The 14,253-nt window shown below is 31.7% G+C and overlaps 2 protein-coding genes and 1 pseudogene across 3 annotated transcripts; 1 reads left to right on the top strand and 2 right to left on the bottom strand.

Moving 5' to 3' along the window:
• Window positions 1-5,652: 5,652 nt before the first annotated feature.
• On the bottom strand, window positions 5,653-7,302 carry LOC123915000 (annotated as a pseudogene).
• An 899-nt stretch (window positions 7,303-8,201) lies between these two features.
• On the top strand, window positions 8,202-10,082 carry LOC123915777. Of its 2 annotated transcripts, none has more exons than XM_045967012.1 (2): window positions 8,202-8,301; window positions 8,770-10,082. In XM_045967012.1, exons 1-2 carry the CDS (start codon window positions 8,254-8,256, stop codon window positions 9,862-9,864), a joined length of 1,143 nt encoding a protein of 380 aa, XP_045822968.1. In that variant the 5' UTR covers window positions 8,202-8,253; the 3' UTR covers window positions 9,865-10,082. The 2 variants fall into 2 exon arrangements, with proteins under 2 accessions (XP_045822968.1, XP_045822969.1); XM_045967013.1 differs by lacking the exon at window positions 8,202-8,301 and adding an exon at window positions 8,318-8,589.
• A 571-nt stretch (window positions 10,083-10,653) lies between these two features.
• Window positions 10,654-13,723, bottom strand: LOC123915776 (BTB/POZ domain-containing protein At2g13690). The gene is made up of 2 exons (XM_045967011.1): window positions 12,571-13,723; window positions 10,654-11,784 (listed from the first exon to the last, which is right to left on the bottom strand). Exons 1-2 carry the CDS (start codon window positions 13,246-13,248, stop codon window positions 10,846-10,848), a joined length of 1,617 nt encoding a protein of 538 aa, XP_045822967.1. The 5' UTR covers window positions 13,249-13,723; the 3' UTR covers window positions 10,654-10,845.
• Between the last annotated feature and the right edge of the window lie 530 nt (window positions 13,724-14,253).

A 14,253-nucleotide genomic window follows, 5' to 3' on the forward strand; every position in this document is an offset into this window, starting at 1 on the left:
AAGAAGAAATAAAAGAACAGCGTGTGAAGTGTGATAGCAAACTATTATTTGATGAAGCAATTTTTGTTTTTCTGAATGGCGATTATTTGATGCAGTATATATAGAGAAAATCTTAAACAATATCTAATAAAATATTGAGAAAATCTTTTCCGTAATTAATGATTAGATCTTGGAGAGAAAGATATATAAAATAAATTAAGGTAACAAACTTTTTATGACTGGAATTAATGGAAGGGTAACAAACTGTATTGTTTTTTATTTTTTTGAAAGTAAAAAATTGTAAAGTAAGAAAATATTGTGGTGAAGCGTGATTTTGAAACTTACATAGGAAGATTTATAGCTTATTTATTTATTTATTTATTTATCAGAAAGGGAAAAAAATTAATACATCCCTAGATTTTGGTTATTTTGACCTTACGTTTTTAAAGATTAAAAGCTATTTAAGAATAAAAAGTTGAAAATAAAAAATATAATGTTAAAGTTGAAATGTTTGTATTTATTATGTTATTCAACTTAATTATCACTTTTAAATAAAAAATTTGTTTGGTAAAATATTTTTATAAAAAGATTTGATATTTTAAAACAAATCTATATCTATATCTATTCTATACTATATATAAAGAGAATACATGAGTTTTGGTGTGAATTTTTCATAATACCAACAATACCCTTTGATTTTATTTTAGTAGCAACAAAAATTAACAAACTCATCGTAACATAAGACACATCTTTTTTTTAGTAGCAAAAATCTTTTATTAACAACTTACCATAACATAAGACATTTTTTTTGACATAAATAATATGCTTATGAAATTCATTTTTTAATAATAATAAAAAATATTATACTGTGTAGAGATGTGATTTTTAAAAGATAACTATCTTAATAATAACAAACTTAAAAGAATTTAATTTATATACACCGTCGGTGTAAAGTTATTTTGCACATATTAATTAAAAACACATGATATATCACTTTCATTAAATGATGTGGCAACGCGTCACTAGATGTATGTGTAAAAAAAAAATTACACCAACGATGCACAACAATTAAACTCAACTTAAAAAGCGACGTAAACGATATTTTGATAAACATAAAAAAAATAATAAAAACAAAGACCAAAAAACATAATAGCATATAATTATCCTAATAATAACAAACAAAATAATAATAATAATAATAATAATAATTAATACTCCTTTTTTTTTAAGTGTCCATTTAGAATAGTAACACCAAATTAAAAAAAATGTATTTTTGCAAATTATCTTTTTATTATACCCTAATTTTAATCTACCAATAAATTCCTATTTTTTTTGCACACACTTTCTCTTTGCAATAAATTTAATATATTATGTAAAAAAAATTAATATGTTATGTACAAAAAAAAATTAGTTTTTCAAATATATAACATTAATTAGTTTTTTTTTAACATTAATTAGTTTTATTGAAAAAGATAAGAGTAATTGACAAATTGTATAATTGACAAACCATACCCTTAAAATACCAAATGGACAGTTAAATAGAAAAACTAAATCCGACGTAAATGGTGGATTAAAAAAAATGGAGGGAGTAATAACAACTTATAAAGATAATTGTGTTTGTCAAAAAAAAAAGAAAAAGATAATAGTCATAAATTATTTTTTTAAAATTAAATAACTTATATTGTGTTTCTTCTTTATGAAAAGAACACTTGTTATTTTAAGAACTTTATCAAAATTGTGATTTGACTCCGTTTCTCGTTAAAAGAAGTAGAAAATAAGTATGACTAAACAGAACCTTAGCTTATTTAAATTCTAAAATATAATTATTTCACGAATTTATAAATACATATTTTTCCTCAACAGATAAATTATATATTTTTTATTATAAAGAAACTATATTATTTTTAATTAATAGTTGATTTAATGATTAAAAATTTTAAACTTTAAGAGACTGGTATTTCAAATTATCATATTTTGAAAGCAACATGTATTCCTCTTATAATGGATAAAAAAAAATGTATTCCTCTTAGTAAAATACTGTTAATTATAATTACAATTAAAAATCATTAACATAATGGTAGAAATTTAGTACTCCCCCGTTCCTTTTGGGTGTGGTTATGGTGCATAAGCCCAAACTTATGCATCATGCATAAACTTGCTTCCTACACCCATCATATTTACTTCCTACACCAAAAGTCAACCAAAGGTCAGCCCAAGCCCAAAATTAGGCAATCCATTACTCGGCGCCCCCCATATACTACCCCATTACTTGCGCCCCCCCTTTTGCTTAGCGCACCCCCCAATTTGTTTTTCCTTTTTCTCCTAGATTTCTTGTGAGCCCCCCAATTTTTTTTCCTCCCCTAGATTTCTAGCGCCCCCCCAATTTTTTTCCCTCCTCCAAACTTCTAGTGCACCCCCCCAAATTTCTAGCGCGCCCCCCGTTTCCAATTAAATAATAACTTTTGTTCCTTTGAAGTATATATTATAAAAATCCATTTTTAATTAATTTTCGTCATACACCCCCTCGAAGCCCAATATAATAACGAATGGTTCATGTATATATAAAGCATACTTGTCAAACATACAATTTAATTTTAAGTTTTATCAATCATAATCACAATATAAATAAAATTTCATACATTAATTATATATATATCGATTTTTCTTTACAATAAAGAAATGATCGAATCCAATATCTCATGCATACTATCCAAATTTTTTTCAACTAAACTAACCCTAATTGCTTTATATGATTTTTTGCTTTTTGTAGCATGGTTTTGTAAAATGGTTATGTGATGTTTTACTTAATAACAATGGTTTCAATGTATAACATGTTGGCACTAATGCCCATATGAAACCATTTAACTAAAATAATAGTTTCAGTGTATAACGCTATGAAACCATTTAACTAGACTAATGGTTTCAGTGTATAACGCTATGAAACCATTTAACTAGAATAATGGTTTCAGTGTATAACAGTATGAAACCATTTAACTAGACAAATGATTTCAGTGTATAACATCTTGAAACTAATTAAAAGGACTAATGGTTTCAATGTATAACATCTTGGCACTAATGCTCATATAAAACCATTTAACTATAATAATGGTTTCAGTGTATAACAGTATCAAACCATTTAACTAGACAAATGGTTTCAGTGTATAACATCTTGAAACCAATTAACAAGGCTAATGGTTTCAGTGTATAACATCTTGACACTAATGCTCATATAAAACCATTTAACTATAATAATGGTCTCGGTGTATAACGTCATGAAACCATTTAATTAGACTAATGGTTTCAGTGTATAACGGTATGAAACCATTTTTGCTGTGGAATGGTTTCAAAGAGTTGTTCTCCAAAAACATATTTAACCCTTAATAAAAATTGTGAAATAAATTTAAATTTTTAAGACGATATAAAACCGAAGAGAGTGAGGTATCCCCAACCGTTCCAAATAATTCAAAATACCCTAAATAAAATTTTGGGAAAATTTTATTAATATCTTATATTTATAAAAGCATATTTACCTCATTTAATTAACTAAAAATAGTTCCATGTCTCAGAAAAATACCAAACTGGTCCCAAAATTCTCAGAAAATTATTTACTATTTTTATGTAAAAATAATAAAAAAATTTGGAGTTTCCTTGGCACCACACGCGCCCCCAGTGAGAGTGGGCGTGGACGCGCGTCACTGTTCATCATCTTCCTCACCCATTTTCTGCAAAAACGGGTCACATGTGTAAATAATTTTCGAAATCGGTGATCGAATCGCATGTAAAATGTGGCCGAAATTGAGCAAGCAAAAATATAAAGTTCTTTAGTTATGATTATTACATGTGTAAAATCATCTGATGGCTGTGAATGACTTATGCACCATACATAAGAAAAGGCTTATGCATATTAACTATTGCCGTTCCTTTTTACTTATCGTTTTAGAAAAAAAAACAAATAATTAAGAAAGTGTATTTTTGCATCTTATCTTCCAATTATACCTTTATTTTAATTCACCAATAATTTTTTTTCACACACTTTCTCTTTCCAATAAATTTAATATAGGCTTTAATGCACTTTTGATCCTCCTATTTTGAAAAACATGAACTTTTGATCCCCCTATTTTAAAAGCCAACTTTTTGATCCCCTATTTTGAAAAATATGAACTTTTGATCCCCCTATTTTAGATTTTTCTGAATTTTAGTCTCACAACTCAATTTTGTAAGATTTTTGCTGATGTGTCAAGCTCATTAATGACGTGACAGTTTCTATGTTGACAAAACATTTCCGAAATTGCCATAATCTGAAATTCTCCGTTCCGTTGAACCTTGCCACTTCGAATTTCTCCGGGTTAATCGTCATCTGATACCAATTGTTGACACATCAGCAAAAATTTGACCAAATTGAGTTCGGGGACTAAAATTCAGAAAAATCTAAAATAGGAGGATCAAAACTTCAGGTTTTTCAAAATAGGGGATCAAAAGGTTGACTTTTAAAACAGCGGGATCAAAAGTTCAGGTTTTTCAAAATAGGGGATCAAAAAGTTGGCTTTTAAAATAGGGGGATCAAAAGTTAAGGTTTTTCAAAATAGGGGGATCAAAAGTACATTAAAGCCTTTAATATATTATGTACCAAAAGAAAATTAATGTTTTTTTTTACAAAAGAAATTAATATGTTATGTACCAAAAAAAACTTTAGTTTTCCAAATATATATTAAATCTTTTACGGTTTCAACAACTATTCCTAAATATTTGGAATTTACGTGAGGGTATAATAGACAAAATGTAATCTTAAATTATCAAAACGACAAATAATTTGAAACAATTTTTTTTTCTAAAACGACAAGTAAAAAGGAACGGAGGGAGTATTAGCTAATTAAACCCAAATTTTTATATATTTGATATATTATTGTTCTATTATATTCTTATAAGCTTTTTTTTTTCTTGGGAGTATTTCCATAATAGAGTTTAAATGTAAATTAATTTTACATTAACAACGACTTCAAACTTTTTATTATTTTAAAAAAAAAGAACGATTCAAACTTTCTTGTTATAATAGTATTTCAATAAAGTAGGGCGAAATGAATGATAAGGTAGAATATATAGTTGTTATTAGTTGAAATTTAAAAGTGTAAAATCCTTTGAGTTGAAGTTCAAATTATTTTTTCTGACTATAATGATTATTGCCTCATAATTTCTTACGTGAGGTTATAATAGACAAAATGTAACCTTAAATTATCAAAACGACAAGTAATTTGAAACAATTTTTTTTGCTAAAACGACAAGTAAAAAGGAACGGAGAGAGTATTAGCTAATTAAACTCGTAATAATTTTCAAATTTTTATATATTTGATATATTATTGTGCTATTATATTCTTATTAGTTTTTTTTTTTTCTTGGGAGTATTTCCATAATAGAGTTTAAATGTAAATTAATTTTACATTAACAACGACTTCAAACTTTTTATTATTAAAAAAAAAACGATTCAAACTTTCATGTTATAATATTTCAATAAAGTAGGGCAAACTGAATGATAAGGTAGAATATATAGTTGTTATTAGTTGAAAAAAAACGATTCAAAAAAAAAAAAAAATTAGTTGAAATTTAAAAGTGTAAAATCCTTCGAGTTGAAGTTCAAATTATTTTTTCTGACTATTATGATTATTGCCTCATAATTTCTTAACAAGGCATAGTTTCAGCAATAATCCCGCATGAACGAAGAGTATCCGAGTATGAGATAAACCGGGGTTGCGGTCCAAAATTGTGTTTGCATATTTCTTTGGCCATCATAAATTTTTCATTGTCCAATCCACAACTATAAATCTTTTTTTCCGTAGAAAAAACCAAAAGATCGCCATTCATGACAGTAAACCCAACTCTAATTTCAACATCTTTCTCCTTTAATCCTGTTCTGGACCGAGCTTACAAGCCCGGACATCCAAACATCACGAGCAAATGGAACCGAGCAGGCCTTGATACACGGGCATATGACAGTTGCTCGACATCCCAATGGTTACATTCCTAGGCTTCTTGTAACGTCAAATTCCACCGGAATGATGAGCATTAAATGCTCATCAAAGCTTTTCAGCCGTTTTCCGTCAGCCACTTGATGGCCATTAATGCCATCAAGGGTCTTGACCCAGCGCTGGGGGCTATATATACGTGACTCCATGCCATTCACAAGGTACGTATTATCTTAGCACAGAAAACCTCTGCTTCACTCTCATTGACTTGAGCGTCGGAGCACCTGCAGGTACACAACCCCTCCGCTTCAACAGAGGCCTTCAAGAGCTAAACGCTGTCGCGGTCGCACATTCTGATCAGACACGATCAAATCCCAAGTCTTTCACTCTCACTTTCCAAACCTTCTGCCATGAAACTGACTCATAATCTTTTAAAACCCAAATATTAAAAGCACACTTGCTTAACTTCACTAAACAAATGGAACGATTAGAACTTAGTCACTTTACCCCAATTGAATATGCCCATGTTACACCATATGGCAGGACAATCTTTCGTAGCTTCTCTTGGCAATTCAAACATAGTTGAAGTTCCATCTTCTAGATTATAAGACATAATATATGGCTTATAAAAAGGACTTGATTTTCCAAAATAATCACCGCTATCCGAGATAATATGAACGGCACCATTATGAAACACGGGCATGTCAAATTTCATGTTTCTTCCGCCAGGAAAAAAACGTCTTTCCATTGTTTTCCATACACCTTCCTTGCCATGGTAAACTTTGCATATATAACTGGTCTTCGGTGAAAAGTAGTAATCCATTGTGTTTTCAAAAAGAAACACCAAGAAATCATCTGGGGAGTCACGAGAGCAATCTAACATAAGATTGATATTAGCAAAATTACTATAGTTTATTTGCAGCGATTCTGGGGTAGGAATGAAAGACCAAGACTTTGTTATTGGGTTATATACGAACAACTCAAGTTTGTCGTTGTTATTAATTGTGTGGCACCTTCCTTGCCATGGTAAACTTTGCATATATAACTAGTCTTCGGTGAAAAGTAGTAATCGATTGTGTTTTCAAAAAGAAACACAGAGTAATCATCTTGGGAGCCATGAGGGAAATCTAACACAGAGTAATCATCTTAGGCAAAGAATGTAACTCAGCCCGTGTCTGAAAAGCTTAGGTTGAATGAAGAAACATGTATCATCTCTCCCTAATGAATTATGAGATTGCTTTGTTTTAAAAATGGTTTTTTCTAAAAATTTGGAGAATGACTCGCAAGTTGATTTGAACTTGCAAACGCTGTTTGCTGGTGGTAGCCATGAAAATATCTCAAAAGCAATGTCTTGAGGTACTTCCATGTCGTGGTAATCCGCTGAAAATAAACTCACATATAATTGTGAGATTCTAGGTTTGAACCCGGGTCACGACGTCTGACATAACAATTTCGACATTTTTTTTTCAGTCGAGCTAGGACTTATGAGATTTGTAATAAAGATTTAAGGTGAAAGAAATTGATGTAGGAAGGTTTCTTTAGTAATTTATTATTTTAGCTAGATTTAGTTTTATTATATTTTTGGTAGATTTCTTATTTTTATATTTCACCTAGATTAGTTATTTTTATATTTTAGGTAGATTTGTTATTTTTATTTAGTTAGGTTAGTTATTTTTATTTTTACAATCTTTTAGGAGATTTTTTATTTTTATTTTTCACTACTATTTAAGCTAAATTATTGTAGCCTTGAAGGGAACCTTTTTTATTTAATAAAAACACAGAGTTTTCTCTCAAATTTGGTGAATTCCAAATTACTCCCTCTGGTGGATTCCGGAAGTCTAGTGGATTCTAGATTAGTTACTCTTTTGGGTGAATTCCGGAAATCTGGTGGATTCCAAAGCCTTATCTAACAGGTTTGTCGCTCGTGAACCTGTGTTTTATTATAGGATTAACGCTTGTTTTTCCTTCACGCTTCCGTACTGCGTCAGAAATCAAGAATGATGATACGGTCCAAGGCGGAGAAGACACTAAAGTCAAAAAACACTTATATTTAGAAAGTTTTGTTTTAAAAAATGAATTGTCAACAAATTTAGAGCTTAAGCATTTTTTATTATTATAAAACTAAATATATTTTCATTTTAGTTTTCAAATAATATTTTAAATAACACATTTGTTCTTACTTTCAATTTTTAATATTGCATATTCGAAAATAATTACTTAATTATCTATAGAGCAATCGGTATAGTATAGTGAAACTTAGATTTTTTTTTTTTTTTTTCTATGGTGTTTTGTTGTGGTGGTTTTGTGTGTACGAGATATGAATGGTCTGAATTTGGATAGGGGAATAAGGTTGGTTTTTTTTGAGGTTAAGTGTTTCTATTTTTCTATTTTTAGCAAATCAACTAAATTATTTTGTGTGGTATGTAAATAAACGTACACGAAGATATATCCTTTTATCATGTTTCCTTTTGTGTTATTATTACTATTTTGGGATGTTTCATTTTGGATGAGAAGAAGAGGTTGCAACCATACTTTGGATTTGAACGGGTGAAAGGTTTTCTCACATGAACAAGTTGTTCGTTTCAGTTTTATTTTTTTGGCATATCTCTAACATCTTCATGATCCAGCTCTGGCTTTATGATTATAATTTATGGTACTAGTTTATATAATTCTTGAAATTTTTCATCAAGGAAGACAAAATTTAGTGTTTCGATGAATGGCTGTTATCGTTTGTAGGATTTGAGAAGTTACGTTGTTTATTGATTGATCTTCATATAATTTTTTGGTTCTTGAAGGTTGGTTTACTAAGATTCTTTGTTCCTTAAACGTGTAGGAATCAAGTCAAGTATCGGGTATGTCAAGAATCCGCAACATTTTGCGTGGTTCGGATGTGAAAAAATATATATTCATGTTCGTTGTTGTCCCAATGTGCGTATTTGGAATTTATATTCATGGGCAGAAGATCACTTATTTTCTGCGGCCGCTATGGGATAAACCACTCAAGCCGTTCAATGTCATTCGTCATTACTATAATGACAATGTTACCATGGAAACACTTTGCAGACTTCATGGCTGGGGAGTTCGTGAGTATCCAAGGCGCGTGTATGATGCCGTGTTGTTTAGTAACGAGGTGGAAATTCTCACCTTGCGTTGGAAAGAATTGTATCCCTATGTAGCTGAATTTGTAATCCTTGAATCGAACTCTACATTTACTGGTTTGCCTAAGCCTCTGGCTTTCAAAAGAAATAGGGAGCAATTCAAATTTATCGAGCCCCGGTTAACTTATGGGACTATTGGTGGTCGATTTAAGAAAGGAGAAAACCCGTTTGTTGAGGAAGCATATCAACGTGTAGCGTTAGATCAACTCCTTAAGATTGCTGGTATTACAGATGACGACTTATTGATTATGTCTGATGTTGATGAGATACCAAGTGCTCATACTATTAACCTCTTGAGATGGTGCGACGAAATACCTCCAATCTTGCATCTACAGCTAAAGAATTATCTATATTCATTCGAGTTTCATCTCGATAACAAGAGCTGGAGGGCAGCAATTCACAGATATCAACCAGGCAAGACAAGATATGCACATTATCGCCAGTCTGATAACATATTAGCAGATTCTGGTTGGCATTGTAGCTTTTGTTTCCGTCGAATCAGTGATTTTATTTTTAAGATGAAAGCTTACAGTCATTATGATAGAGTTAGGTTCTCTTACTTTTTAAATCCTGATAGAATTCAGAGAGTAATATGTGAAGGGGCTGATCTATTTGATATGCTCCCTGAGGAGTACACTTTCAGGGAGATCATCGGTAAAATGGGTCCGATACCCCGTTCATATTCTGCAGTTCACCTTCCTGCTTTCCTTTTAGAAAATGCAGAAAAGTATAAATTTCTCTTGCCTGGAAATTGCATGAGAGAGAGATGATATGGGAAATTTTGTAATAGGTGTGCATAAAAATAAGATTCCTTATCTTTTACTCCTTCATGTCCTGTTTATAATAGACATTTAGATTATTTCTTTGCCCTAAATATAAGAAACATAGCATGCTTTTTAAGTGTATTATTTTATTTTTTTGACGCAAGTGTATTATATATTGAAATTTCATTTATACCACTATTTTGATGTGAGTCTTATTTGACCGAGAATTCATCGTCCTTAACATTCTCTAAACAAACACTTTCAAAAAAGATGAAAAATTTATCTATTTTTTCCTCTACTTCTCGCTCCCAAAGTCATATCCTCCTCTCCAAACTCCGAAACTGAGCCTAGTATGATTATACTGGACTAGTTTATAACTTGTACGATTAATTATGATAGTATGGCAAGAAACGTGTTTTGCAAATTGCGTTTGAACTTTCGTTCGCAAAACTATAATTACCTAAGATATATCTTTCTTATCCACAAAACAGCACAAAAGTTATAAAACACTGCATAGCCTAACTTTCACAACCAGCCGAGGTTGACATAGATGAATAGACATTCTGCTTAAGCAAACTACGACGAGTTCAAGTCTGAAATTTCTCGGTCAGTAGGCTATTCATAAATTTCTGTTGTAAATAAATCATCGTCGGGGATTAATATTTTTCGTTGACCTTGCATGTTCGTGTCATCACTAATCTAAACGTTTTGTTATGTTAACAAAAAATGACCAAACTTTCATCTTGGAATGGCATTCCTAGAAAGGGGATTCGTACTATTAATGCACCCAAAGCATGAAAATAGATAAAGATGAATAAAAAATCTCCTAGAAAATTCATACCATTTAGGCATTAACTCGCCAATACAACAATCTATGAAGTTTTATCTATGTTATTTCAGTGTACATAGTTCAGAACCCCTTACTCTAATGGCAAATCTTTACACGGTACACAAACAGTTAAAGTGACAAACAAATAGTGATACTCTTTACCTTGATTCAATGGCATAAGTTTCAGAGCCTCTTAGAAACGATCTTCGCCACCAAATTTGGAATGCTTTGCTTAGATTAGGACATTCAGTGCCGTGTCTTGAGAAGTGGTGAAACCATTCCATGAACAAAGTGTGTTGTTGCTTTAAAGGCAAAGTAAGAAGTGTCTGACCCATAGCTTCTTGCAATACCTTTATATCAAGCCCTTTCCTGCATCTCTGAAGCCAACCAAAGTCTAACAACATAGGCGCAAACCATGCTTGAAGAAGCCCCGATCTAGCTTCCAACCGGCATTGCAATTTTCTCGTAGCCATGGCAACAAACAGAATTGCTGAAACTCTGCTGAGTTCATATCTAACCATAGGTGATGCATTATCATGCATTTTAAGAAGTTGATGCTGATCAGACCATATATCCACAAAATCCTCTGCTATCTGTCCATCAAGCATGATTTCCAACAACCAGTTGATGTTATCAACTTGTCTTGAGATGCGTTCGATCATTGGTTTATTCGTATCTTTCTTTGTCAACCTTTCAGGATTGGCGGTGTTGGATGCCTCCTCAAAGAGGCTGATCAGTGAATCAATACACGAGTGACAAACAGAATAGAGATCGTCTTTGCTTAGGTCAAGATGGTTCTTCTCATACACCGAGCTTTTACAAAGAAGACCTTTAACCAGCGATTTCAATTCATTTCTTGCATTGGCATTGACACAGGTGGTGATGGAACAAACAAGTTGTCGAGCTACATTCGGTTGGGAATCTTCTGAATCATGCAAGTAAAGCCTTCCCAAAATGTCCCTTGTAGTTTCGTCATCAAACTTAAATCTTGTGAATAGGTTTCTTAATTTCTCTTCTTCCTCTTCTGTCCAAGGAACAGCCTCAAGGTATTGTAAACAGGACAAAACACCCTTGGTGAACATGATGCCCGCAGACACCTAGCGACACAAAACCGAAAACCAGGTAAGAAGAAACTAAATAAAATCGATCCAAGAAACACAATATCATATCATCAACAAATTCAATTGCATTTTTCGTTTCGTAGCTGTCTTTCTCCATGTCGCATTGTCTCTTCATACTTCCTTCAACATAACAAAATATCCTTTTAATTTCATGCCCATCTTTAAACTGATCCAAAAGAATTAATTCATTTCCTCAAATGAAAAACTTTACAAGGAAATAATAATTTAATGCAGGGACAAAAATAAAAAATCATATAAATTAAAAACAGTTTTTCCTATAATTGCATATATTGCTCTATTTGGCAAAACACAGCAGATAGCTGATAAGCTAGCTTACAGCAGAATAGCTTATAAGCTAGCTTACAACAGATAAGCTAGTTGATTGAATTTGTAGTGTTTGGTAAAATTAACAGTTGAACTAGTTTATAAATATGAATCTGACATATAAAAAAAATTTAAGATTACAAGGCTAAAATTGGAAGAAAAGATGATAAGCTATAAGCTCATGAGAAAAAAATGTTACCAAATAGATTTTTTTTCTTTCTTTTCTTTTCTTTTTCATATGAGCTTATAAGCTATAAGCTAAAAGCTCTATATTTGGCATTGCCAAACAAAGCCATATATCAAGCAAATATAATTATATACATTCAATTCAATTCAATTGCATTGCATTAATATCTAGGTTAGAGGCAAGTTAAGGAAACAAAATCATAATATCTTACAATTAAAACAAAATTATTAAAAAGGAAAGAAAATAGTAACCTCCAAAACATCAATGGAACGATAAACACCAATCTTGAGAAGCTTTTTAGGAACATCATCTTCAAACATAAGCTCAATAGTTTCTCTAAAAACACCCAAATTATCAACTTCAGGAACTTCAATTCTACACATTTTATTACTACTACCACTCGAACAATTACTACTATTACTACCCTTTCTATAATCCGCAATTAACCCAGCAAAAACCTCTGAATTAGCACAAAGAACAACCGAATTCAGCTCCAGAACAATACAACCACCATTTTTCCCTCTCAAACTCATCCTCACATCAAAACCATCACCGACTCCGACTCCGACACCGGCGTTCATCGGCGGCGGTGGAATGGGAGCAGAAACAGGTGCACGGAAGCTTCGAGATCTTAAGTGAGGGACGGAATTGAGAAGCGGAGATGGATCGGGGAGAGTGTCTTCGATGGGGGAGACTCTCCCGGGAGATAAGATCCGGCGAGGGTCGATACGAGAGGGAATGCGGGAGTTGGATTTGGAGCTTTGAGGGGAATTAGGGACAGAGGAGGAAGAGAGATTGGTGGGCTTTGATTGGGCTTGGGTTTTGGGCTTTGGTGGTTTGATGGGTGGGTTATCTGGGCTTGAAGGTGGAACAGCGAAAGAACAACACCATGTTCTGTGTCGTCGTCGATGATAAGAAGAAGAATCCATTTCAAGTGTTGTTTGTGTTCTGTCTGTGTAAGAATGAAGAGAGAGGTTGTTATGTTATGTTATGTTATGTTGTGTTGGTGATGACGTTGTTGTTGTTGTGTGTGGACAGTGTAAGCACATGATGGTGTAAAGAGGAGAAGAATCAATTGTTGTTGTTGTTGTTGTTTTTTGTTTGAAGGCGATTTAATTTATGTATAGGGAAGAGTGAGGTTTTGGTTGGGTGAAGAAAACAAGGAAAAGGTAAAGTACTAGTACTAATGAGTGCTTTCTTGATTAAGCTTTGGCTTTAGTTTTTATCAATTTTAGATATTTGTATCTGTGACTTGATTTGAATGCTTTATTTTGTTGTTAGATTTTGTTTAGGATAATGTTATTGTTAGTTAACCTCTTGTAGCTATGGAAAAATGACCTGTCAAAATATGGCTATGGTACTTTATGAGTACACACAGTATGACATTGGATAAGAGTTGTGGTTATCAATTTGATGAGATGATACAAGTTTTATACTAGTTTAGAATTTTCAAAATAGTTTATCACTTATTTGAAATTTTATAAGATTCGAGAGATTAATCTCTACAATTATGCATAAAGAATGTCTAATTTACACAAAAACAAAACAATAGAATTGGTTAGGATATCTTAGTGTTTAAATGAGGTAAAAGTGTATTTTAACTTAATCAAGTTATGAGTTTGAATACAGTTCTGAGAAGACATCAAATCTTTTGAGGGACAATTTTAAGTTCTTATTATTTTTTTTCTAGTTATACATAGAGAATATTTGGCTCAAACATAAAAAATAGTCTGATACAAATAATTGTTGGATCTAACAAAATGACTACATTCTTGAAACATGGTGAACTAATATTAAATCTCGGTTAGAAGTGATGTTCATTGTTAGTGTCTAACAGTGTCTCAAATAAGATTACTTCCGGTGAAAAAGATCTATGAAAAATAACAAAGATAGGGATGATTTTTTTTTTAAATAGTTTATACAAACATATGAGA

The sequence above is a fragment of the Trifolium pratense genome, linkage group LG3, assembly GCF_020283565.1.
Source record: "Trifolium pratense cultivar HEN17-A07 linkage group LG3, ARS_RC_1.1, whole genome shotgun sequence".
Taxonomy (NCBI): domain Eukaryota; kingdom Viridiplantae; phylum Streptophyta; class Magnoliopsida; order Fabales; family Fabaceae; genus Trifolium; species Trifolium pratense.